At 40.1% G+C, this 24,567-nt stretch overlaps 1 protein-coding gene across 5 annotated transcripts in view; it reads right to left on the reverse strand.

Moving 5' to 3' along the window:
- ACER3 (alkaline ceramidase 3) overlaps positions 1-24,567 on the reverse strand; it is a 204,996-nt gene that overhangs the window by 51,141 nt on the left and 129,288 nt on the right. For all 5 annotated transcript variants that reach the window (XR_013523230.1, XR_013523229.1, XM_078340158.1 and 2 more), the window contains one exon: positions 4,360-4,412. Coding sequence is in view for 3 of the 5 variants with exons in the window: in XM_002754801.7 (XP_002754847.1) it covers positions 4,360-4,412 (53 nt within the window). In the remaining 2 variants the exon portion in view is untranslated. The remainder of the gene's footprint in view (positions 1-4,359; positions 4,413-24,567) is intronic.

Genomic DNA, 24,567 nt, shown 5'->3' on the forward strand with positions numbered 1-24,567 from the left:
GAGCCTGTTTCTTGTTAGTTTGTTTTTGTTTGTTGTTTTTCTTGAGACAGGGTGTCCCTTGGTTGCCCAGGCTGAAGTGTAGTAGCACAATCCTGGGAGCATGATTGCACAATCAGGCAGCCTCAGCCTCCTGGACCCAAGTGATTCTCCCACCTCAGTCTCCCAAGTAGCTGGGACCCACAGGCATGCACTATTATGCCTGGCTAATTTTTTCATTTTTGTTGAGATGAGGTCTCCCTATGTTGCCCAGGCTTATCTTGCACTCCGGGGCTAAAGTGATCCTCCCGCCCTGTTTTTTTTTTTTTTTGAGATTGTACTCTCGCCCAGGTGGGAGTACAATGATGCAACATTGGCTCACTGCAACCTCTCCCTCCCAGGATCAAGTGATTCTCCTGCCTTAGCCTCCCTAGTAGCTGGGATTATAGGCATGCGCCACTATGCCCAGCTTATTTTTGTTTTTTGTTTTTTGAGATGGAGTTTTGCTCGTTGCCCAGGCTGGCGTGCAGTGGTGCAATGTTGGTTCATCACAACCTCTGCCTCCTGGGTTCAAGCAATTCTCCTGTCTCAGCCTCCTGAGTAGCTGGAATTACACCATGCCCACCTAATTTTGTATTTTTTACTAGAGACAGGGATTCTTCATGTTGGTCAGGCTGGTCTAGAACTCTCAACCTCAGGTGATCCACCTGCCTCAGCTTCCCAAAGTGCTGGGATTACAGGCGTGAGCCACCGTGGCCAGCCTAAACCTGTTTTTTTAAGTAACATTTTACTGGAACATAGTGACATTCATTTATTTACATATTATCTATGGCAGCTTCCAAGCTACAACAGCAGAGTTGAAGAGTTGCAACAGAGACTCCTGTCCCATAAAGCCTAAAATATTTACCTCCTGGCACTTTACAGAAAAAGCTTGCTGATCCCCATTCTACATTTTTTTTTTTTTTTTTTTTTTTGAGACAGGGTCTCACTTTGTCACCCAGGCTGGAGTGTAGTGGTACCATCTCAGCTCACTGTAGCCTCCACCCCCGGGTTCAAGGGATTCTCCCACCTCAGTTTCTTGAGTAGCTGGGACTACAGGCACACATCACCACACCTGATTAATTTTTTGTATTTTTAGTAGACATGGGTTTTCACCATGTTGGCCAGGCTGCTGTTCTACATCTTCTTACCTAACTTTGAAATAGGGCTTGACACCATATAAATCATAGCAGCTAGATGGGCATTCTTACTTTTGTTGTTTCTGGCTAAAGATCAGTCTTAGTAAAGGTAAGAACCAACAGTGATATAGTCGTTATAGGTCACTAAAAATAAAAGATAAATAACTTTCAATTACTTTAGTGTGTACTATTAACTTTGTGAGTGATATCATGAAGTTCAAGTCTGATAAGAACTGCTTCAAATTGTGGCTCCACCACTTAAAAGTGTCTCAAGATCCTTAGGGTGTTGCTTTTCTAGCTGGAAACCTCTGTGGGTGATGGCACTTTTGCCTGAGTTTTGTTCCAGCCCACTGGGTTCATTCCGCCCACTTGACCTGGCAGGCTGCATTTGGTTCCTGCTACCAGCCTGGATCCCATGCATACCAAGGGAAAGCCAGGTGTGGAGCGGTCAGGAGTGCATGAATGAGCAAGCTTGGGGTCTGGCCACCATGCCCAGCCAGGCACACGGGCTGTTGCAGCAGGGTGGGTAGTTCCAGAAGCCAGCATAGGCACTGGTTCCATGCAACCCTGTGGTTTAATCAGATACACCATAAGCATCTTCCACTGTGGGCACCCACATCTGGACAAGGGGAATGTGGTGGCACCTGAAAACCTGGAGATGCCAGAAACCAAAGAGCCCCAAAAAGGGTGTCACAGCCCTGTCTTGTGGAGCCCCTACATCTGGGCTCCCTGAAGGGCCACAGCTCTTCTCTCCTTCTTGTCACCTGCAATGTGGCAAGAAGGGGAGAGGGGTATGTTTCAGCCCTGTTGTGTTACAGCTCTTTCAGCCCACCTATTCGGCATGTCCTAAGTTCTTGTCCTGTGTCCAGGAAGAATGAGGTATGGAGACAACTAGAGGGTGAACAGTCAGAGAGGAGCTTTATGGAGTGACAGAAGAGCTCTTGGGAGACCTGAAGTAGATAGCTCCTATCTGCAGGCAGGTCATCCCAACAAATGTTGAGCTCTCAGTGGAGAGGAGACCCAGAGTGTGTAGCTCCTATTTGAGGTCTCTGGTCATCTTTGTGAGTCTGCCTGAGTCTGGGGTTTTTATGGGCTTAAAAGGGAGGAAGTGAGTGCTGATTGATCCATGGCAGGGTGGCCATGGCAGGGTTTGGAAAAAGCACCATAAATTCTCACTCTGGGCCACTGACTCCACCCAGAACTGACAGCCTGGGTCTCAGGCTTCATGAAGGTGGGGCTTCACCAGGGAACTGCCCCTTTCTGCCCAGGAACCTATCTGCCTCCTGCTGCTGTCAACATATGGCCCATGGTGCCCAGGCTATTCTTGCTGAGAAGTGCCTGCAGGCCCATGCCGAGCTTCCCTCAGTACCCCCTCAGCCTCCCTCTCATACTAGTCAGTGCCCAAAGTCCAGAGGGGGCTGAGGTTGCAGGGGGCTGGCATGTCAGCACCACCCCAAGCACATGCACACCTGGCCAGGTTGCTACAGCACCTGGGCTCAGTCACAGCTTTGCTGTGCCCTGGAGTGGGTGCTGGGAGTGGAAAGAGGCCAAGCAGTGGGTGCAGGTACATTCAAGCCTGCAAGGGTAAGGGGCTTACTGGACCTCCAAGAGTGCAAGGATGCTCAGGTGCAGAACTGTGGCTGGGTAGCTGTAGCTATGCCTGGGAGTGTGGGACTCCTGCCCCACCAACTCAGTAGTGGATGGAGTTCTCACCTGTTCCTGGACCCTGCCAGCTCTGCCTCCCCTGCTACAGCTGGCATCTTTGCAGTAGTTGCTCCAGCTTGGCTGCTGCTACCATCAAAAGCCTTGTTACTAGGGCCTGACTCAGGTATGCAGGTCCCTAAATAAGCTAGCAATTTGTTGCCGCTCCAAACACATATTCTTTTTTTTTTAAATTTGTTATAAATGTGTTTTATTTTTATTTATTTTTTTTTTTTAATTTTTTATTGGATTATAGGTTTTGGGGTACATGAGCAGAGCATGCAAGACAGTTGCGTAGGTACACACATGGCAGCAAACACATATTCTTGTCCAACATTTAGAGAAGGCTTATGCTGCAGGGTGACGGGTGAAGGAGGCTTTCCTCTAAAGTGACTTAGCTAGAGCCCAAACCTGCATACCCTAAATTACTCAAATAGAAGGCCTATAGCTAACCTCACTTTCCCTCCTTGAAAGGCACATTATTTGATCATGCACTACAGGAAGGGTCCCACTTCTGTACTTCTACCACATACCCAGGCAGCCTATTCAAAGTGTTCTTCCAACCTCTCCTTGAGAGGAGTTGTGATCACTGTAATTTTCTCCATCATGATATATTTCCAGGGATATTTTAGTGTTCCTTAGAGACTGTTTACCTGGACAATGGCCTGGCCAGTATGCTTTTAAATCAAGCTCTGTTATTGTCCATAGACAAGTTACTACATCTCTCTTTGCTTTACTCCCTTGTCTATAAAATAGGGACAGTATCCATTTATCTTGCATAATTGTTGAGAATTAGAGATGGCATTGTACACTGCCTAGCACAGTACAAAGTAGATAAATATTAGGATTTATTAATGTTACCATCATAATCATTTTTATCTTTCAAGATTCATTTATTTTTCCTGACATTCAGGAAATGCAAATTAACTTGATAATAAAGTAAGAATTAATACAGTAAGAAAACTTTGGATTGGGAATGGTCTGTAAACTGTTTTCATATTTGTAAATAAGCAATCAAGTATATTCTCAAGTAGCATTTAGTCTACCTTGGAATAAGAAAACAAGTATCTATGTAAAAGACAATTTCAAACAAAAAGGAGATTAAGTTGACACAATCACTATACAACTAGAAGTGTACCTCACTTTTCTGGTAAGCTTCTTGTTAAACTATATTGTAGAATACAGAAATTTTATCTGAAAACTTTTATGGCACAATATGAAAAATCTTTAAATTTGTACACATTATTCACTTGGGAAAGGCAAATTACACAATTTAAGTTATTTAGATTCTATCTAAATTGGCTACAGGGTTTTGAGATCACAAAAGTTAATAACATTATTGTAACTTCCCAGAAATTATACTCTACATTGATATCATAAAAGATATAATCTTCTACATTATTACAATCTCCTAGTAATAGAAATCTGTTAGTTATATTAATCTACTATGAGGTGAATATAAATTTAAAAATATATCAAACAATGAAACTTTAAAACTACTTACATGCAGTACACAAATATGCAACAGCTGTATATCATTGGGAGTTCATCCAACAGCTATAAGAAACAAAGATAGATAACAGGATTGAATATCATGGAGTAGCAATCATTATGCAAATCAAAATAAAATATCAAAATGATGAAGATTTTCAGCCCTTATGCCAGACACAGAGGCTCACACCTGTAATCCCAGCACTCTGGGAGGCCAAGGTTGGAGGATCACATGAACTTAGGAGTTTGATTAACACAGTGATATTCTGTCTCTACAAAAACTTTAAAAAAAAAAAATCAGCAGGGCATGGTGGCATGTGCCTGTAGTCCCAGCTACTTGGGAGGCTGAGGTGAAAGGATCGCTTGAGCCTGAGTGGCTGAGGCTGCAGTGAGCTGTTATTGCATCACTGCACTCCAGCCTGGGCAACAGAGCAAGACCCTGTCGCAGCAAAAAAAAAAAAGGTTTCAGCTCTTATTTTATTTCTTTTACTAATTATTTTTACATATTTATCATCAAATTTACTCTGAATATATGTAGCTTACTGTTTTTGAACAAATAAGGTTATCATCCGAGTGCCCTAACCTAAGCAGGGTGCCTGACTCACTAGTCCTGAAGGGCAGATAGTGCTGCTTGTATCATCTGGTATGATAAACTATGATACTGCACCTCCAGAAAAAAATAATGTCCATCATCTACAGGTCTGTAGGTCCTATCAGTATTCTTTTGCAACTCCATCCTTCTTATATCACGTTAAATGGATAAAGTGTCCACTAACATACATAAAAAGAGATATTAATGACCAGGAAAATAATTGTATCTATCAATCCAAGTAAAGTATGCCTCTTAAAAATAACGTTTATTATTACTGGCAATGATAATAATAGTAATAATAATTACAGTCCTTATACGTTAAACTGCAAGCTAGACACTAAGCTAGGTATCGTAGATACCAATCTTACAGAGTCTATTTATCACTGGATACACATTTAATTAATTCTTTAATAGAACATCCACTACGTGCCATGTAGTGTGTTAAGAGCTGAGGATACAATTATAAGACACAGTCACTGCCCTCAAGGAGTTCACATTCTAATTAGAGGTTACGGAATGAAAGCACGATTGAATATAGAGTAAAGATTCCAACAAAAGGGGCACACAGAAGCCAGAGAAGTGATGGCAGGAATGAAATGAAATGGGGTAGTGGAGAAAGACATTCTAGGAAGTAGGAAGGGAGCTTATGTAGAGTGAATGATGTATTCTGGTAAATTATTAGAATAATGAAAATAACAGCATTTATACAAGGTTTTAAAGTTAACTGTTTTTAGTCATTATCTTATTTAATTTTTACAGTTCTAAGGTAAGTGCTATTATTATCTCCATTTCAAGATGAGAACACTGAAGTTGATATAGTTCCAGTAACTTGTCCAAGATCACAGAGGTAATTAGTAGCAGAGCCAGAGTTTCAGCAGACTCCAGAGCATACCCCTATATTATGTTGCCTCCAAAACCTTTCCCTTGAATCACTTTTAAACATTCAAAACAGCTGGCAGAGAATCATGGTATACTGTAGCTAAATCTACCACAAATTTTATGATATGCAGAATGTTAGTCTTTTGTCTTCCTTATTTTTCAGTTTTCATGTGTTAGTAGAATATTACTATAGCCATTTGACATTTCTATAATTTACTGAGGTAACTAAAGGACCGGTTTTTGCAGACTTTCTATTTATATATTTAGACGGTAGGATATTAAAAGATCTACTTTCTCTGTATTATCTCATAGGCTTATCTAAACAACCCATGAAAGGTAGCTGAAACAGTTGTTATTCTTTTATTCAGAGATTGAGCAAATATTTATTAAGCACTTACTAGGTGTCTGGCATTATGCTGTTCTGAAGACAGAATGGTCCTTAGCCTCATGTTGCTTTATAATCTTGCAGTACAGAGAGACATTAAGTAGTTAATTGCACAAATAAATATTTACTTATAATTATAAGTGCTATAAAGGATAAGCACAGAATACCACAATCACAAAATAGGCGTCCTAACTTAGGGAATTATGGAAACCTTCACTGAAGAAGTGACACATAAAACGAAACCTGAAAAATGTGCAGAAGTGATTAAGATAAAGCAAGACTGAGGGAAGAGGAGAAGCTGAAGTAGAGGAAACAGCACATGCAAAGGTCCTGTGGTAAGAAAAAAAAAGTGAAGAACTAAAAGCCCAACAATGTTGAAACTTATTTAGTGAGGGAGAGAAGAGATATAAAATGAGGATGAAGAGATAAGGAGCAAACAGATCAGGCAAAATATTTTAGATTGAAAGGAATTCCTAATTTCATCTGAAAAGCAATGGTAAGCCATTGAAAAGGTTTAAACTTGGTCATGGTATGTTTTAAAATGTAGGTTTTATTATTATTCAGGTACGCTGTGGCCAATAGATGAAGAGACAATTGCCACTGAAAAGATAGTTTGTTATTCACACTTCCCAAGATGAGGGCGTAAACCTTGCCATGTCACACATCGTCACACAGGGAAGGACTGAGGTCAGGAGGCAGAAGCAACAAGGGAAAAGTGTGGGTAAGAGCCTTTATTATGCTTTCCATGGGAAAGGCAAGGCAAAGCAGGGTAAAGAGGTTTAGGATTGGCTAGTTTGAATAATTTCAGCAGGCCCTAGAGTATAGGCACTATCTCTAGTTGTCTGGTACCTGTGATCAATTTAATATAGAGGTGAGGGAGAAGCAATTGTAAAGGATGGCTCCAGGTTTTTTGCCTGAACAGTTCAGTGGATGGCAACACAGTTTACAGAGATTACAAAAACACTGGCCGGGCACGGTGTCTCACACCTCGAATCCCAACACTTTGGGAGGTCCAGGTGGGTGGATCATGAAGTCAGGAGTTCAAGACCAGTCTGGAAAACATGGTGAAACCCCGTCTCTACTAAAAATACAAAAATTAGCCAGGCACAATGGCAGGTGCCTGTAATCCCAGCTACTCGGGAGGCTGAGGCAGGAGAACTGCTTGAACCCGGGGGAGAAGAGGTTGTAGTGAGTTGAGATCGGGCAACTGCACTCCAGCCTGGGTGAGACCCTGTCTGAAAAAAAAAAAAAAAAAAAATACAATTTTCAACATTTTGAGTCTGAGGGACGTGTGATATAGCCAAGTGGAAATGTCAATCAGGCAACTAGAAGTACAAATCTGTAGCTCAGAAGAAAGGTCTTGATTCTAGATGTTGGCTGCCTGTTTATTTGTTTAAAGGGACAAAATTGAACTGAATGTATGTTTAAAGAGGAGAGACTTTCAAATCTGAGTATGAATATGAAGGTCTTTTTTAATTTTTTATTTTTTAAATTATATAGAAAGGGTTTCACCATGTTGACTAGACTGGTCCCAAATTCCTGGGCTCAGATGATCCTCTTGCCTTGGCCTCCCCAAAATGCTGGGATTAAAGGTGTGAGCAACCATGCCCAGCCCAAATATGAAAGTCTTATTTTAAAAGCATAACCAACAAAATTATGACTCGTAAAGGAGCAGAGTTCAGGGGAAAATAAGGTATGGGTCTGAAGATGACTCTGGAGAGGTTGGCAGTTACAGATCACAAAGGTTGTGGTTCAAATTTATGAGCTGGAACTATGGGAAATATTAAAGTGGTTTCAAAAGTAACAAGCTATCTGAAGAGTGGGAACTGTGTTTTAAACAACTTTTACACAGCTCATCCATAACACATGTATAAGATCTAGCAACATTGCTCAAAGAATGAAAATAATTAATTTTGTTTGTTGGAAAAGTAGTTCTGCTCCAGTGTGACAAATGGATGCAGGAGGCAGGGACACCAATTAGAAAAAAGTTACAGGAATTTGAGTTAGAGACAGTGGTGGAGATGATGGATTAAGGTAGTGACAATGGAGACAGGTAGAGATTGATGGATTCAAGAGTATTATGAAAGTTGAATAAAAAGGTTTTAGTGTTGCAGAGGTGAGAAAGCAGGAAAAATTAAAGATGAGTCCCAGGTTTTTGGGCTTTGAGTGTAAGGTGATTCCATTCACTGGAACAAGGAATAAAGGAGAAACAAAGGTAGTATTTATAACTAAAACATTTATTATTTATATTATATGTATATATATCATTTATATTATAAAGTCCAAATTAGCTGATATTACTACCTAACATTTAAGCTGTTTGTGTTTCATATTATAAACAAAGTTACAGGTGAACAAACATTTGTCTTTGGTTTTATTTTCTAGGACAAAAAAGTATTTTTACTTATGAATAATAGATGAATACATTCTTCTTTCACTAGCATTATTTTTTCTAATATAAAATATATTATATGTTTAGAAAAAGTAGAAAAACACCAAGAGAAAAAATTAAGAATTGTTTTAATTTCACCTTCTCCAGGATTACCAGCAACCATAGATATCAGTTAGTGAAAGCAAAAAAGAATTAGTTAAATAAACTAAAAGGAAATCCAGGGAGGTCTACCAAAAACATAAACCTTTTAAATTCCTAACACCATCAATGCAAAACAAAGCCCTAAGATGAGTGAAGGAAACAAAAGAATACTAAATATGATATCAAAAAATTCAGATCCTAATCCTGTCCCTAACTTTCTATGTAACTTCTAGTCAAGTCACTTCCACTCTCTATGCCTGTTTTTCCATTTATAAAATCTGTGGATTAAAATAAATTTCAAAAATCTTTCTACTATTAAAATTCTATGATTCTAAACTGTTCTTTTAATGGAAAATGAAATTGTTAGGGAAATGTAATAACATTATCTTGTAGCATTGAGTGAATATTTCAGATATTCGTTGCTATGAGTAATATTAGCCAGTTCTGGCACAAGACAGGCAGATAATTGAGTTTCATCTGGAATGAAATTTCTGAGAAAATAAGGGGAAGGGCTTTAAAATATTTGTGTGGGTGGGAGATGTTATAATGTTGGGCCATAGGCTTCAAACCCTGCAAGACAGGAAGGGAAGGTGTGAGGCAAAATGTACTTCCTTTCAGTAGTTTTTCTATTGTTTATAAAATTGGGATCATATTACATAATACTTTTATGTCATAACATTTTTCTATGCCAGCAATCTTCAAAATATTTTTTTAAATTTTTTTATTGCATTTTGTTTTGAGGTACATGTGAAGAACATGCAAGATAGTTACATAGGTACACACGTAAGAGTGTGATTTCCTACCTTCCTCCCCTTCACCTATATCTGGCATTTCTCCCCATGCTATTTCTCCCCAACTCCCCAACCCCCACTGTCCCTCCCCTATTCCCCGCAGCCGACTAATGTGTGTAGTACTCTAATCCCTGTGCATGTGTTCTCATTGTTCAACACTCACCTATGAGTGAGAACATGCAATATTTCATTTTCCATTCTTTTTTTTATTAAGCTTTTTTTAAATTTATTTTTTATTTTTTAATGGATTGGAGGTTTCAGTGGGATGGGAGAATCACAAGGAATCAGCTGTTCAGAGGAATGTATTGAGTAGAGGTGAGGAACTAGGATGTTGAAAAGTAAAAAAAGGAGAGAAGGAGAGGAAGAAAGAGGAAGAAAAAGAGGGAGAAAGAACAGGAATATTGCTTCATTCTAAAAATGGGTATTAATAATGGCCGATCAATATTTTGTGTATTTAAAATGGAGAACTCTATAAATATTTATTGAGTTTACTTGTTCCGGATCTGAGTTGAAGTCCTGGATATCCTTACCAGTTTTCTGTCTCGTTGAGTCTAAATCTCGTTATGGGTCTTATGTATCTGGGTATTAATATCTCTTATTGTTGCATTGATCCTTTTACCACTGTATCTTTGTTGCTTTGAAATCTATTTTATCAAATGTGAGAATTGCAACTCCTGCTTTTTGTTTATTTATTTATTTTTGCTCTCCATTTGGTTGGTAAATTTTTCTCCAACCCTTTGTTTTGAGTCTTTGTGTATCTTTGGATATACTGTTAGGTTTTGGCTGTATCTTTTGATTGGGGGGTTTAGTCGATTTAAATTTAGGGTTACTGCCATTTGATGTTAACTGGCTATTTTATCCATTCATTGATGTAAATTCTTCTTTATGTTGATGCTCTTTACTTTTTGGTATATTTTTAGAAAGGCTAATACTGGTTGTTCCTTTCTATGTATAATGCTTCCTTCAGAAGTTCTTGTAAAGCAGGCCTGGTGGTAATAAAATCACTGAGTACTTGCTTGTTCATAAAAGATTTTATTTTTCCTTCAATTGTAAAGCTTAGTTTGGCAGGATATGAGATTCTAGGCTGAAAGTTCTGTTCTTTAAGTATGTTGAATATTGGCCCTCACTCTCTTCTGGCTTGTAGGGTTTCTGCTGAGAGATCTGCTGTAAGTCTAATAGGCTTCCCCTTATGGGTAACCTGGCCTTTCTCTCTGGCTGCCCTTAGTATTTTCTCCTTCGTTTCAATCCTGGTGAATCTAACGATCACGTGCCTTGGGGTTGCTCTTCTTGAGGAATATCTTTGTGGTGTTCTCTGTACTACCTGGGGTTGAATAGTGTCCTGCTTTGCTAGATTGGGAAAATTTTCCTGGATAATACCCTGAAAAGTATTTTCCAGCTTGGTTCTCTCCATCACATTCAGGTACACCAATCAAACGTAGATTGGGTCTTTTCACATAGTCCCATATTTCTTGGAGACTTTGCTCATTCCTTTTCATCCTTTTTTCTCTATTCTTGTCTTGTCGTTTTGTTTCATTAAGTTGGTCTTCGACCTCTGATATCCTTTCTTCTGCTTGATCCATTTTGCTATTTAAACTTGTGCATATTTCACTAAGTTCTCATGTTGTATTTTTCAACTCCGTTAGTTCATTTATATTCCTCTCTGTATTGTCTGTTCTTTTCAGCATTTCGTCAAACCTTTTTTCAAAGTTCTTAGTTTCTTTACATTGGGTTAGAACAAGTTATTTTAATTCCCAGAAGTTTCTTATCATCCACCTTCTGAAGCCTACTTCAGATAATGGAACATAGTCCTTTTCCATCAGGGCTTGTTCCGTTGCTGATGAGGAACTGCAATCCCCTGTAGAGGGAGAGGGGTTCTGACTTTGGGTATGCTCGGCCGTCTTAGGCTGGTTTTTTTCCTTTATTATTAATTTATCCATCTGTCATCTTTACAATTACCACCTTTCTAATTAGGTTTCTGAGTCGACGTCCAATTTATTGATTCCCAGTGCTAGGATTCAAGCAACCCACTGCACCAGCAAAAATAGCAGCAATAAGACTCATGGTGCTCTTCTGCCCAGGAATCTCTGGTCTGGCTTCCTTCTTGAATCTGCAACAAGCGGCTCTGCTTTCCCAGAGCTCCAAACACCGGTCGGTAAGGGAACCAGTCCTGTTTACTCTGCATGAAGAGCTGCCACGCCAAGGCGCCGGCAAAACCGCTGCGCCGGCCACAGGAGTCGCACTGGTGACCTGTGGGGCTCCTCCACTAGAAATCTGTTGGTCCGTGAGCGACGAAAATTTGTCTGAAAGTATGGCGTCCTCTCGTTCTCTGAGCTTTCACTGGGAGCTACAATCCTAAGCTGTTAGTGATCAGCCATCTTGGATCTCTCTCCATATTTTCTATTCTTGTGTCAGTTTGCTGAGAATGATGTTCTCCAGGTTCATCGATGTCCCCACAAAGGATACGAACTCATCGTTTTTGATTGCTGCATAATATTCCATCGTGTGTATGTGCCACATTTTCCCAGTCCAGTCTATCATCGATGGGCATTTGGCTTGGTTTCAGGTCTTTGCTGTTGTAAACAATGCTGCAATGAACATTCATATGCATGTGTCCTTACAGTAGAACGATTTATAGTCCTTTGGATATATACCCAGTAATGGGATTGCTGGGTCAAATGGAATTTCTATTTCTAGATCCTTGAAGAATCACCACAGTCTTCCATGATGTTTGAACTAATTTACACTCCCACCAACAGTGTATAAGTGTTCCTAGTTCTCCACATTCTCTGCAGCATCTGTTGTCTCCAGATTTTTTGATGATCGCCATTCTAATTGGCATGAGATGGTATCTCAATGTAGTTTTGATTTTTGCATTTCTCTAAGGACCAGTGATGATGAGCATTTTTTCATATGTTTGTTGGCTTCATGTATATCTTCTTTTGTAAAGTGTCCGTTCATATCTTTTGCCCATTTTGGAATGGGCTTGTTTTTTTCTTGTAAATCTGTTTTAGTTCTTTGTAAATTCTGGATATCAGCCCTTTGTCAGATGGGTAAATTGCAAAAATTTGTTCCCTCTGTTCGTTGCCGATTCACTCTAATGACTGTTTCTTTTGCCGTGCAGAAGCTGTGGAGTTTGATTAGGTCCCATTTGTCTATTTTGGCTTTTGTTGCCAATGCTGTTGGTGTTTTGGTCATGAAGTCCTTGCCTACTTCTATGTCCTGAATGGTTTTGCCTAGATTTTCTTCTAGAGTTTTTATGCTATTAGGTCTTATGTTTAAATCTTTAATCCATCAGGAGTTAATTTTAGTGTAAGGTGTCAGGAAGGGATCCAGTTTCTGCTTTCTGCTCATAGCTAGCCAGTTTTCCCAACACAATTTATTAAACAGGGAATCCTTTCCCCATTGCTTGTTTTTGTCAGGTTGATCAAAGATCGTATGGTTGTAGATATGCTGTGTTGCCTCCGAGGCCTCTGTTCTGTTCCATTGGTCTGCATCTCTGTTTTGATACCAGTACCATGCTGTTTTGATTACTGTAGCCTTGTAGTATAGTTTGAAGTCTGGTAGTGTGATGCTTCCCGCTGTGTTATTTTTGCTTAGAATTGACTTGGCTATGCAGGCTCTCTTTTGGTTTCATATGAAGTCTAAGGTGCTTTTTTCCAGTTCTGTGAAGAAGGTCATTGGTAGCTTGATGGGAATGGTGTTAAATCTGTAAATTACTTTGGGCACTATGGCCATTTTCATGATATTGATTCTTCCTAACCATGAACATGGAATGTTTCTTCATCTATTTCTGTCCTTTCTTATTTCATTGAGCAGTGGTTTGTAGATTTCCTTAAAGAGGTCCTTTACATTCCTTGTTATTTGTATTCCCACGTATTTTATCTTCTTTGTAGCAATTGTGAATGGCAGTTCGTTCTTGATTTGACTCTCTTTAAGTCTGTTATTGGTGTACAGGAATGCTTGTGATTTTCGCACACTGATTTTGTATCCTGAGACTTCGCTGAAGTTGCTTATCACTTTCAGGAGATTTTCGGCTGAGACAATGGGGTCTTCTAGATATACTATCATGTCATCTGCAAATAGAGACAATTTGGCTTTCTCCATTCCTATTTAAATATACTTTATTTCTTTTTCTTGCCTGATTGCTCTAGCTAGAACTTCCAGTACTGTATTGAATAGGAGACGTGAGAGAGGGCATCCTTGTCTAGTGTCAGATTTCAAAGGGAATGCTTCCAGTTTTTGCCCATTCAGTATGATATTGTCTGTTGGTTTGTCATAAAGAGCTTTTAATATTTTGAGATACGTTCTGTCAATACCAAGTTTATTGACGGCTTTTAGCATAAAGGGCTGTGGAATTTTGTCAAAGGCCTTCTCCGCATCAATTGAGAAAATCATGTGGTTTTTCTCTTTGGTTCTGTTTATGTGTTACATTTATAGACTTGCGTATATTGAACCAACCTTGCATCCCCGGGATGAATCCTACTTGATCATGGTGAATAAGCTTTTTGATGTGCTGTTGCAATCAGCTTGCCAGTATTTTATTGAAGATTTTTGCATCTATGTTCATCATGGATATTGGCCTGAAGTTTTCTTTTCTTGTTGAGTCTCTGCTGGGTTTTGATATCAGGATGATGTCGGTCTCATAAAATGATTTGGAAAGGATTCCCTCTTTTTGGATTATTTGGAATAGTTTCAGAAGGAATGGTAAGAGTTTCTTTTTGCATGTCTGGTAGAATTCCGCTGTGAACCCATCGGGACCTGGGCTTTTTTTGTGTGTGATAGACTCCTAATTTCTGCCTTAACTTCAGATCTCCTTTTTTTGTTTTTGTTTTCCATTTTATTTATTTATTTTTAATTTATTTATATATATTTTTGAGACACAGTCTCGCTCTGTTGCCTAGGCTGGAGTGCAGTGTTGCAATCTCAGCTCACTGTAACTTCTGCCTCCTCGGTCCAAGCAATTCTCCTGCCATAGCCTCAAGAATAGCTGGGATTACAGGCATGCACAACCATGCCTGACTAATTCTTTTGTATTTTTAGTCATTTTTTATATATATATTTTTGCTTTTTTTTAAAATTGCATTTTAGGTTTTGGGGTACATGTGCAGAACATGCAAGACAGTTGCACAGGTACACCTGTGGCAGTGATTTGCTGTCTTCCTCCTCTTCACCTACATCTGGCATTTCGCCCAATGCTATCCCTCCCCAGCTCCCCCTACTCTGTCCCTCCCCTATTCCCCCAATAAACCCCAGTGTATAGTGCTCCCCTCCCTGTCTCCATGTGTTCTCATTGTTCACCACCCGCCTATGAGTGAGAATATGTGGTATTTCATTTTCTGTTCTTGTGTCAGTTTGCTGAGAATGATGTTCTCCATATTCATCCATGTCCCTACAAAAAACACGAACTCATCATTTTTGATTGCTGCATAATATTCCATGGTGGATATGTGACACATTTTCCCAGTCTAGTCTATCATTGATGGGCATTTGGGTTGGTTCCAGGTCTTTGCTATTGTAAACAGTGCTGCAATGAACATTCGTGTGCATGTGTCCTTATAGTAGAACGATTTGTAGTCCTTTGGATATATACCCAGTAATGGGATTGCTGGGTCAAATGGAATTTCTATTTCTAAGGCCTTGAGGAATCGCCACACTGTCTTCCACAATGGTTGAACTAATTGACACTCCCACCAACAGTGTAAAAGTGTTCCTATTTCTCCACATCCTCTCCAGCATCTGTTGTCTCCAGATTTTTTAATGATCGCCATTCTAACTGGCGTGAGATGGTATCTCAATGAGATTTTGATTTGCATCTCTCTAATGACCAGTGATGATGAGCATTTTTTCATATGTTTATTGGCCTCATGTATGTCTTCTTTTGTAAAGTGTCTGTTCATATCTTTTGCCCATTTTGAAATGGGCTTGTTTTTTCCTGTCAATCTGTTTGAGTTCTTTGTAAATTCTGGATATCAGCCCTTTGTCAGATGGGTAAACTGCAAACACTTTTTCCCATTCTGTTGGTTGCCGATTCACTCTAGTGACTGTTTCTTTTGCCATGCAGAAGCTGTGGAGTTTGATTAGGTCCCATTTGTCTATTTTGGCTTTTGATGCCAATGTTTTTGGTGTTTTTGTCATGAAGTCCTTGTCTACTCCTATGTCCTGAGTGGTTTTGCCTAGATACTCCTCTAGGGTTTTTATGGTGCCAGGTCTTATGTTTAAGTCGTTAATCCATCTGGAGTTAATTTTAGTGTAAGGTATCAGGAAGGGATCCAATTTCTGCTTTCTGCACATGGCTAGCCAGTTTTCCCAACACCATTTATTAAACAGGGGATCCTATCCCCATTGCTTGTTTTTGTCAGGTTTATCAAAGATTGTATGGTTGTAGATAGGTTGTGTTGCCTCCGAGGCCTCTGTTCTGTTCCATTGGTCTATATCTCTGTTTTGGTACCAGTACCATGCTGTTTTGATTGCTGTAGCCTTGTAGTATAGTTTGAAGTCTGGTAGTGTGATGCTTCCTGCTGTGTTCTTTTTGCTTGGCATTGACTTGGTTTTGCGGGCTCTCTTTTGGTTCCATATAAAGTTCAAGGTGGTTTTTTTCCAGTTTTGTGAAGAAAGGCAATGATAGCTTGATGGGGATAGCGTTGAGTCTGTAAATTACTTTGGGCAGTATAGCCATTTCCATGATATTGATTCTTCCTAACCATGAACATGGAATGTTTCTGCATCTGTTTGTGTCCTCTCTTATTTTGTTGAGCAGTGGTTTGTAGTTCTCCTTGAAGAGGTCCCTTACGTTCCTTGTGAGTTGTATTCCTAGGTGTTTTATTCTCTTGGTAGCAATTGTGAATGACAGTTCATTCTTGATCTGGCTGTTTTTAAGTCTGTTATTGGTGTATAGGAATGCTTGTGATTTTTGCACATTGATTTTACATCCTGAGACTTTGCTGAAGTTGCTTATCACTTTCAGGAGTTTTTGGGCTGAGACGATGGGGTCTTCTAGATATACTATCATGTCGTCTGCAAATAGAGACAGTTTGGCTTCCTCCTTTCCTATTTGAATGCCCTTTATTTATTTTTCTTGCCTGATTGCTCTGGCTAGAACTTCCAGTACTATATTGAATAGAAGTGGTGAGAGAGGGCATCCTTCTCTAGTGCCAGGTTTCAAAGGGAACACTTCCAATTTTTGCCCATTCAGTATGATATTAGCTGTTGGTTTGTCATAAATAGCTTTATTTTGAGATACGTTCCATCAATACCGAGTTTATTGAGGGTTTTTAGCATAAAGGGCTGTTGAATTTTGTCAAGGCCTTCTCTGCGTCAATTGAGATAATCATGTAGTTTTTGTTTTTGGTTCTGTTTATGTGGTGAATTATGTTTATAGACTTGCGTATGTTGAACCAGCCTTGCATCCCCGGGATGAATCCTACTTGATCATGGTGGATAAGCTTTTTGATGTGCTGTTGCAATAGGCTTGCCATTATTTTATTGAAGATTTTTGTGTCTATGTTCATCATGGATATTGGCCTGAAGTTTTCTTTTCTTGTTGAGTCTCTGCCAGGTTTTGGTATCAGGATGATGTTGGTCTCATAAAATGATTTGGGAAGGAGTCCCTCTTTTTGGATTGTTTGGAATAGTTTCAGAAGGAATGGTAACAGTTCCTCTTTGTGTGTCTGGTAGAATTTGGCTGGGAACCCATCTGGACCTGGGCTTTTTTGTATGGTAGGCTCTTAATTGCTGCCTCGACTTCAGACCTTGTTATTGGTCTGTTCTTAGTTATGGCTTCCTCCTGGTTTAGGCTTGGGAGGACACAAGTGTCCAGGAATTTATCCATTTCTTCCAGGTTTACTAGTTTATGTGCATAGAGTTGTTTGTAATATTCTCTGATGATAGTTTAAATTTCTGTGGAATCTGTGGTGATTTCCCCCTTATCATTTTTTATTGCATCTATTTGGTTATTCTCTCTTTTCTTTTTTATCAGTCTGGCTAGTGGTCTATTTTGTTGATCTTTCAAAAAACCAGCTCTTGGATTTATTGATTTTTTGAAGGGGTTTTTAATGTCTCTATCTCGTTCAGTTCTGCTCTGATCTTAGTTATTTCTTGCCTTCTGCTAGGTTTTGAGTTTTTTTGATCTTGCTCCTCTAGCTCTTTCAATTTTGACAAGAGGTTGTCAATTTTGGATCTCTCCACTCTTCTCATGTGGGCATATATTGCTATATATTTTCCTCTAGAGACTGCTATAAATGTGTCCCAGAGATTCTGGTATGTTGTGTCTTTGTTCTCGTTTGTTTTGAAGAACTTCTTTATTTCTGCCTTCATTTCATTGTTTATCCAATCAACTTTCAAGAGCCACTTGTTCAGTTTCCATGAAGCTGTGCGGTTCTGAGTTAGTTTCTGAATTCTGAGTTCTAACTTGATTGCACTATGGTCTGAGGGACTGTTCGTTATGATTTCAGTTGTTTTGCATTTGCTGAGGAGTGATTTACTTCCAATTATGTGGTCAATTTTAGACTAGGTGTGATGTGGTGCTAAGAAGAATGTATATTCTGTGGTTTTGGGGTGGAGAGTTCTGTAAATGCCTATCAGGTTTTCTTGTTCCAGGTCTGAGTTCAAGTCCTGGATATCCTTGTTAATTTTCTGTCTGGTTAATCTCTCTGATATTGACAGTGGAGTGTTAAAGTCTCCCACTATTATTATGTGGGAGTCTAAGTCTCTTTGTGAGTCATTAAGAACCTGCCTTATATATCTGGGTGCTCCTGTATTGGGTCCACATATATTTAGGATCGTTAGCTCTTCTTGTTGTATTGATCCTTTTACCATTATGTAATGACCTTCTTTGTCTCTTTTGATCTTTGTTTCTTTAATGTCTATTTTATCAGAGATGAGAATTGCAACTCCTGCTTTTTTTGCTCTCCATTTGCTTGGTAAATCTTCCTCCATCCCTTTATTTTGAGCCTTTGCGTATCCTTGCACGTGAGATGGGTTTCCTGGATACAGCACACTGATGGGTTTTAGCTTTTTATCCAATTTGCCAGTCAGTGTCTTTTGATTGGTGCATTTAGCCCATTTACATTTAGGGTTAATTTTGTTATGTGTGAATTTGATACTGCCATTTTGATGCTAACTGGCTGTTTTGCCCTTAGTTATTGCTGATTCTTCATTTTGTTGATGCTGTTTAGCATTTGGTATGTTTTTGGAATGGCTGGTACTGGTTGTTCCTTTCTATGTGTAGTGCCTCTGTCAGAGCTCTTGTAAAGCAGGCCTGGTGGTGACAAAATCTCTGAGTACTTGCTTGTTCGCAAAGGATTTTATTTTTCTTTCTCTTATGAAGCTTAGTTTGGCTGGATATGTAATTCTGGGTTGAAAGTTCTTTTCTTTAAGGATGTTGAATATTGGCCCCCACTCTCTTCTGGCTTGTAGGGTTTTTGCCAAGAGATCTGCTGTGAGTATGATGGGCTTCCCTTTGTGGGTATCCCAACCGTTCTCTCTGGCTGCCCTTAGCATTTTCGCCTTCATTTCAACCCCGGTGATTCTGACAATTATGTGCCTTGGAGTTGCTCTTCTTGAGGAATATCTTTGTGGTGTTCTCTGTATTTCCTGGACTTGAATATTGGCCTGCCTTGCTAGGTTGGGAACGTTTTCCTGGATAATATCCTGAAGAGTGTTTTCCAGCTTGGATTCATTCTCTTCATCACATTCAGGGACACCTATCAAACGTAGATTAGGTCATTTCACATAGTCCCATATTTTTTGGAAACTTTGTTCATTCCTTTTTGCGCTTTTTTCTCTAATCTTGGTTTCTCGTTTTATTTCATTGAGTTGATCTTCGACTTCTGATATCCTTTTTTCTGCTTGGTCAATTTGGCTGTTGAAACTTGTTCATGCTTTAAGAAGTTCTTGTGTTGTGTTTTTCAGCTCCATCAATTCACTCATATTCCTCTCTAGGTTATCCATTCTTGTTATTATTTTGTCAAATCTTTTTTCAAGGTTCTAAGTTTCTTTGCATTGAGTTACAACATGTTCTTGTAGCTCACAGAAGTTTCTCATTACCCACCTTTTGAAGTCTGATTCTGTCATTTCATCACACTTATTCTCCATCCAGCTTTGTTCCCTTGCTGATGAGGAGTTGTGATCCCTTGTAGGAGGAGAGGTGTTCTTGTTTCAGATGTTTTCCTCCTTTTTGTGCTGGTTTCTTCCCATCTTTATGGATTTATCCACCTGTTGTCTTTGTAGTTGCTGATTTTCAGATTGGGTCTCTGCGTGGATGTCCAAATTGTTGATGATCAAGTTATTTCTGTTTCTTAGTTTTCCTTCTAACAGTCTCGCCCCTCTGCTGTAGGACTGCTGAGGTCTACTCCAGGCCCTGCTTGCCTGGGGATCACCTGCAGCAGCTGTGGAACAGTAAGGGTTGCTACCAGTTTCTTCTTCTGCTATCTTTGTCCCTGAATGATGCCTGTCAAATATCAGTCTGAACAGTCCTTTGTGAGGTGACTCTTTGGATATATGGGGGTCAGGGAGCTGCTTGAGGATACAGTCTGTCCTTTATAGCAGCTCAATATCTGAGCTGTGAGCTCCGTTGTTCATTCAGAGCTGCTAGGCAGGTACGTTTCAGTCTGCTGCAGCAGAACTCATCAACCCCCCCCCCGCCTTTTTTTCCCAGGTGCTCTGTCCTGGGAAGCCAGGGCTTTATTTATGAGTTTCCCTTGTGCTGCTGCCTCTTTTTTTCAGGGCTGCCCTGCACAGCAAGGAGGCAGCCTAGTCACTGCCTGCAGAGGCTTTGCTGAGCTGCTGTGAACTCTGCCCTGCTGCCATGTGAACTTCCCTGCAGTCCTGTTTATATGGGTGTGGTTAGAACTGCCTCAGCTGTGGTGGCCCACCTCCTTAATGGCGGACCCTCTCTCTTATGGCAGGTTGCCTCAGCAATGGCAGGCTGCCTCAGCAATGGCAGGCTGCCTCAGCAACGGTGGAATACCTCCATAGGGGTGGAGTGCCTCGGTAATGGTGGATGCCCCTCCCCCACCAGGCTGGACCATCCCGGGTTCAGCTGTGCTTGCTGTGAACCTCTCAACCCCGAGTGTTTCCAATTGCTGTTTTATTGTTTGTTTGTTTTTGTGGGGGTGGGACCCGCTGAGCCTGATCGCCTGGCTCCCTGCCTCAGAGCCCCTTTTTTTCTAAGTTGACAAAAACAACTCTCCCAAATGTTCCAGTCGCCTGCTGAAAGGGCACCAGGATCTGTGTGATTTCCCACGCAGCCACCCACTATGCAGGCTCAAACAATGGCACTGAGATTCATGGTGCTTTTTTTGCCCAGGAATCTCCTGGCCTGGCTCCCTGTTTCAGTCCCGTTTAATCATATGAATGGGCTAATCTGCCTTCCCAGAGCTTCAATTGCTAGCTTAAAAGGGCAACCAGACCAGTGTATTTTGTACGGAGAGCCGCTGCACCAGGGTGCCGGCAAAACAGCTGCGCTGGCCAAAACAGCCACGCTGGCGACCCATGGGGCTCTACCTGGGAATCTCCTGGTCTGTGTGCAATAACGATCCGTCTGGAAATGCGGCATCCACTCACCCTCTGCGCTTTCACTGGGAGCTGCAATCCTGAGCTGTTCCTACACGGCCATCTTGCTCCCTTCTCAAAATACTATTTTGAAGTGACTACAGTATATTACAACTAAAAGATATATTATAGTATATTTAATAATCTCCCAATTGCTAAACATTTAGATACTTTAAAAATCTTTATCATGTGAAATACTGTGATAAATACTTTTGTAAAACATCTTTTCCCTGTCTCTTGTTACTTCCTTAGGATGCAGTCTTAGGAGTATAAGTACTGGGTAAAAGAATATATATACTTTTTTATTTTAAAAATATTGAAATAATTTCAACTTACAGAAAAATTTGAAGTATAGTACAAAGAACTTTTTCCCCCGAACCACTTGAGCAAGTTGCTGACAAGTGGTCCCTTTAATCTCAAGTACTTTAGTGCATGTTTCCTTCAACCAGAGATATTCACTTATATTATATGCCTTGACCAAATGGGATTTATCTCAGAAATGCAAGGCTGGTTCAACATGCAAATCAATCAGCACAATAAACCATATTAATGGAATAAATGAAAGAAAACATGATCATTTCAAGAGATGCAGAAAGAAACTTTTGAAAATTCTAACACCTTTTAATAATTAAAATACTCAAATACTAGGAATGTAAAGGAACTTCTTCAACCTAATCAAGAGCATCTACAATAAATCTTATAATTCACAACCAATCTTATAATTAATGGTGAAAAATTGAAAAGCTTTCCCCCTAAAAGAACAAGAGAAGGGTATCTGCTCTTTCCAATTCTGTTCAACAGTTACTGGAGGGTCTAGCCAATGCAATCAGGCAAGAAAAAGAAATAAAAGCCGTTCGATTATTAAGGAAAACATCAAACTATCTCTATTTGCAGATGGTATGGTCTTTTACACAGAAAACCCTAAGGAATGGACACACAAACCTATTAGAGGTTAAAAACAAAAAGCAAGTTCAGCAGGGTTGAATACAAAAAATAAAAGATCAAGATGCAAAAAAACATTGCTATTTCTATACATTAGACAGGAGAAATCTGAAAATGAAATTAAGAAAACAATTCCCTTGACTACAGCATCAAAAAGAATAAAATTTATTCTTATGAATAAATTTAACAAAATAAGTCAAGACTTGCACACTAAAATTATAAAACGTTACTTAACAAATTAAATACTTAAATCAATGAGAAGACATCCTGTATTCATGGACTGGAAGACATAATATTAAGATGTCAATACTCCCCAAAGTGATCTATGGATGATTCAACACAATTCCTTCAAAGTTCCAGCTACCTTTTTGTAGAAATTGACAAGCTGATCCTAAAATTTATATGAAAATGCAAGGGATCCAGAGTAGCTAAAACAATCTCAATAAAGAACAACAACCTTGGAATATTCACACTGTCCAATTTCAAAACTTACTACAAACCTATAGTAATCAAGGCTATGTGGTAATAGCTTAAGAATAGATACATAAGTCAATAGAATATAATTGAGAGCTGACAAACTCACACATTCATGATCAGTTGATTTTCAGTAGCAGTGCTAAGACAACTCAATAAGGAAAGAACAGTCTTTTCAACAAATGGTTTTGGGACAATTAGATATCCAAGTGCTACGGAATGAAGCTAGACCCCTACCCTCTCACCACCATAAATAATTAACTCAAAATGGACCAATACCTAAATGTAAGAGCTATAATCTTAGACAAAAACACAGATATAAATCTTTATGACCTTGGAATAGATAATAGTTTTTTAGCTATGATACCAACAATATAAGCAACCAAAGAAAAAAACCAGATAAAATGTACTTCGGCAGAAATGAAAACTATTTTTTTGCATCAAAAGACACTACTAAGAAAGTGAAAAGACAGGACATCCATGCTATAAGCCTGGCAGGCTGCAGGGCCCTGCTTGCCTGTGTCCCATGTGGTAGAACTTGGCATGTATTGGGGGCCTGCCAAGGGCAGGAAGAGACTGGCACCTGACCCTGAGCTGGGCGCTCATGCTTCACTGGAGCTGGATGGAGAAGCTGAGGGTGTGGACAGGTATGAGGTATGGGCATGTCTGTCCCTTTGAGGACCAAGATCATGACCACCACAGAGTGAGCATCCCTGGGTTTCTCAGATAAAAGTTCCAACAGCCACCAAGGATCCAGTCAGACTCAACAGGCTGCTGCATCAGTTCCAGCAGAAGCAGGGCCAGGATGAAGCAGTGACACCACAGACTTGGGGCTCAGGGGGTGTCTTAGTGTCCCACAGCCGCTGTAACAAGTCATGCAGTGACTCAAAATGGCACAAGCTGATGACAACTGTGGAGGTCATATGACCAGAATGGGTCTCACCAGGCTGAAATCAAGGGGCTGATTTCAGAGGAATCGGTTTCCTGAGTTTTCCAGCTTGAGAGGCCCCACTCATGGTTGTCACCTGGGCAGGTACTCTGCTCCATGGGCCTGGCCTCACTTACAGGACTCCAAGAACAGTGCCTAAATCATCCTGAGAGCCCCGTGGTGTCACTATCACAACAAAGAAAGATTTGGGATGCACTGTAAACCCAGAAGTCCAGAGATGGAGATAGGAACCATCACTGCAGGGAAACTTGGGGGTCCCACACACACCTCTACAGGTGTCGGACCCTCAGATCGTCACCATCTTGGGAAGGGGATCAGCAGTTAGCAAAGGACTCTGGATGGCAGCAAGGAGCAGCAACGACATGGATTCCCCCCAACCCCCTACCCTATTCAGCCCCTCACCCCCTGGCACATGGAGGAGGTGCCATGCCCCTGCCTCAGGAAGCCTCAAGGGAGACACATGCACCCTCAGGATACCCAGTTGGGGGTTCTTCACTGGAGAGAAACTGGCAGAAACTGGTGTCACCATGCAAGTTCCAGGAACACCTGTATTTGATGTAAAAATGGGTGGCACCACAGTTCTGATAAATCTCTACGTTTTTCCAGGAATTTCCATGAATATTCCATTCCTTGGTTAGAGAAACCCATAAAGGTAGCAGCCCCAAACCCCACTGCATGACATTCTCTCAAGTACACTTGCACTTCTTTTTCTTGAGTGTGTACCCAGGAGGCAAAGGTTGCAGTAAGCCGAGATCGTACCACTGCATGCCAGCCTAAGTGACAAGAGCGAAACTCCGTCTCAAAAAAAAATAAAAAAAAAATAAAATAAAAATATTTGACAGGGCTTGGTTTTTCCATTAACACATATAATTTTGATTTGTCCCATTAGTGATGATTAGCTTGCTTAAGATGTTTTCCACCAGGCTTCACCACTGTAAAGGTACTCTTTCTCCCCTTTTTAAGTATTTTGTGGAGAGGTGCTTTGAAACTATGTAAATATACTGTTCAACATCAAACTTTTTCTTTATTCATTTATTCATACTCATGTATTATTTCATTTATACATCATTTATTTATTTATTAAAAACCACCTTGATGGATAATAATACATCAGTTATTATCTTAG

Source organism: Callithrix jacchus, chromosome 10 (assembly GCF_049354715.1).
Source record: "Callithrix jacchus isolate 240 chromosome 10, calJac240_pri, whole genome shotgun sequence".
In the NCBI taxonomy this organism is placed as follows: domain Eukaryota; kingdom Metazoa; phylum Chordata; class Mammalia; order Primates; family Cebidae; genus Callithrix; species Callithrix jacchus.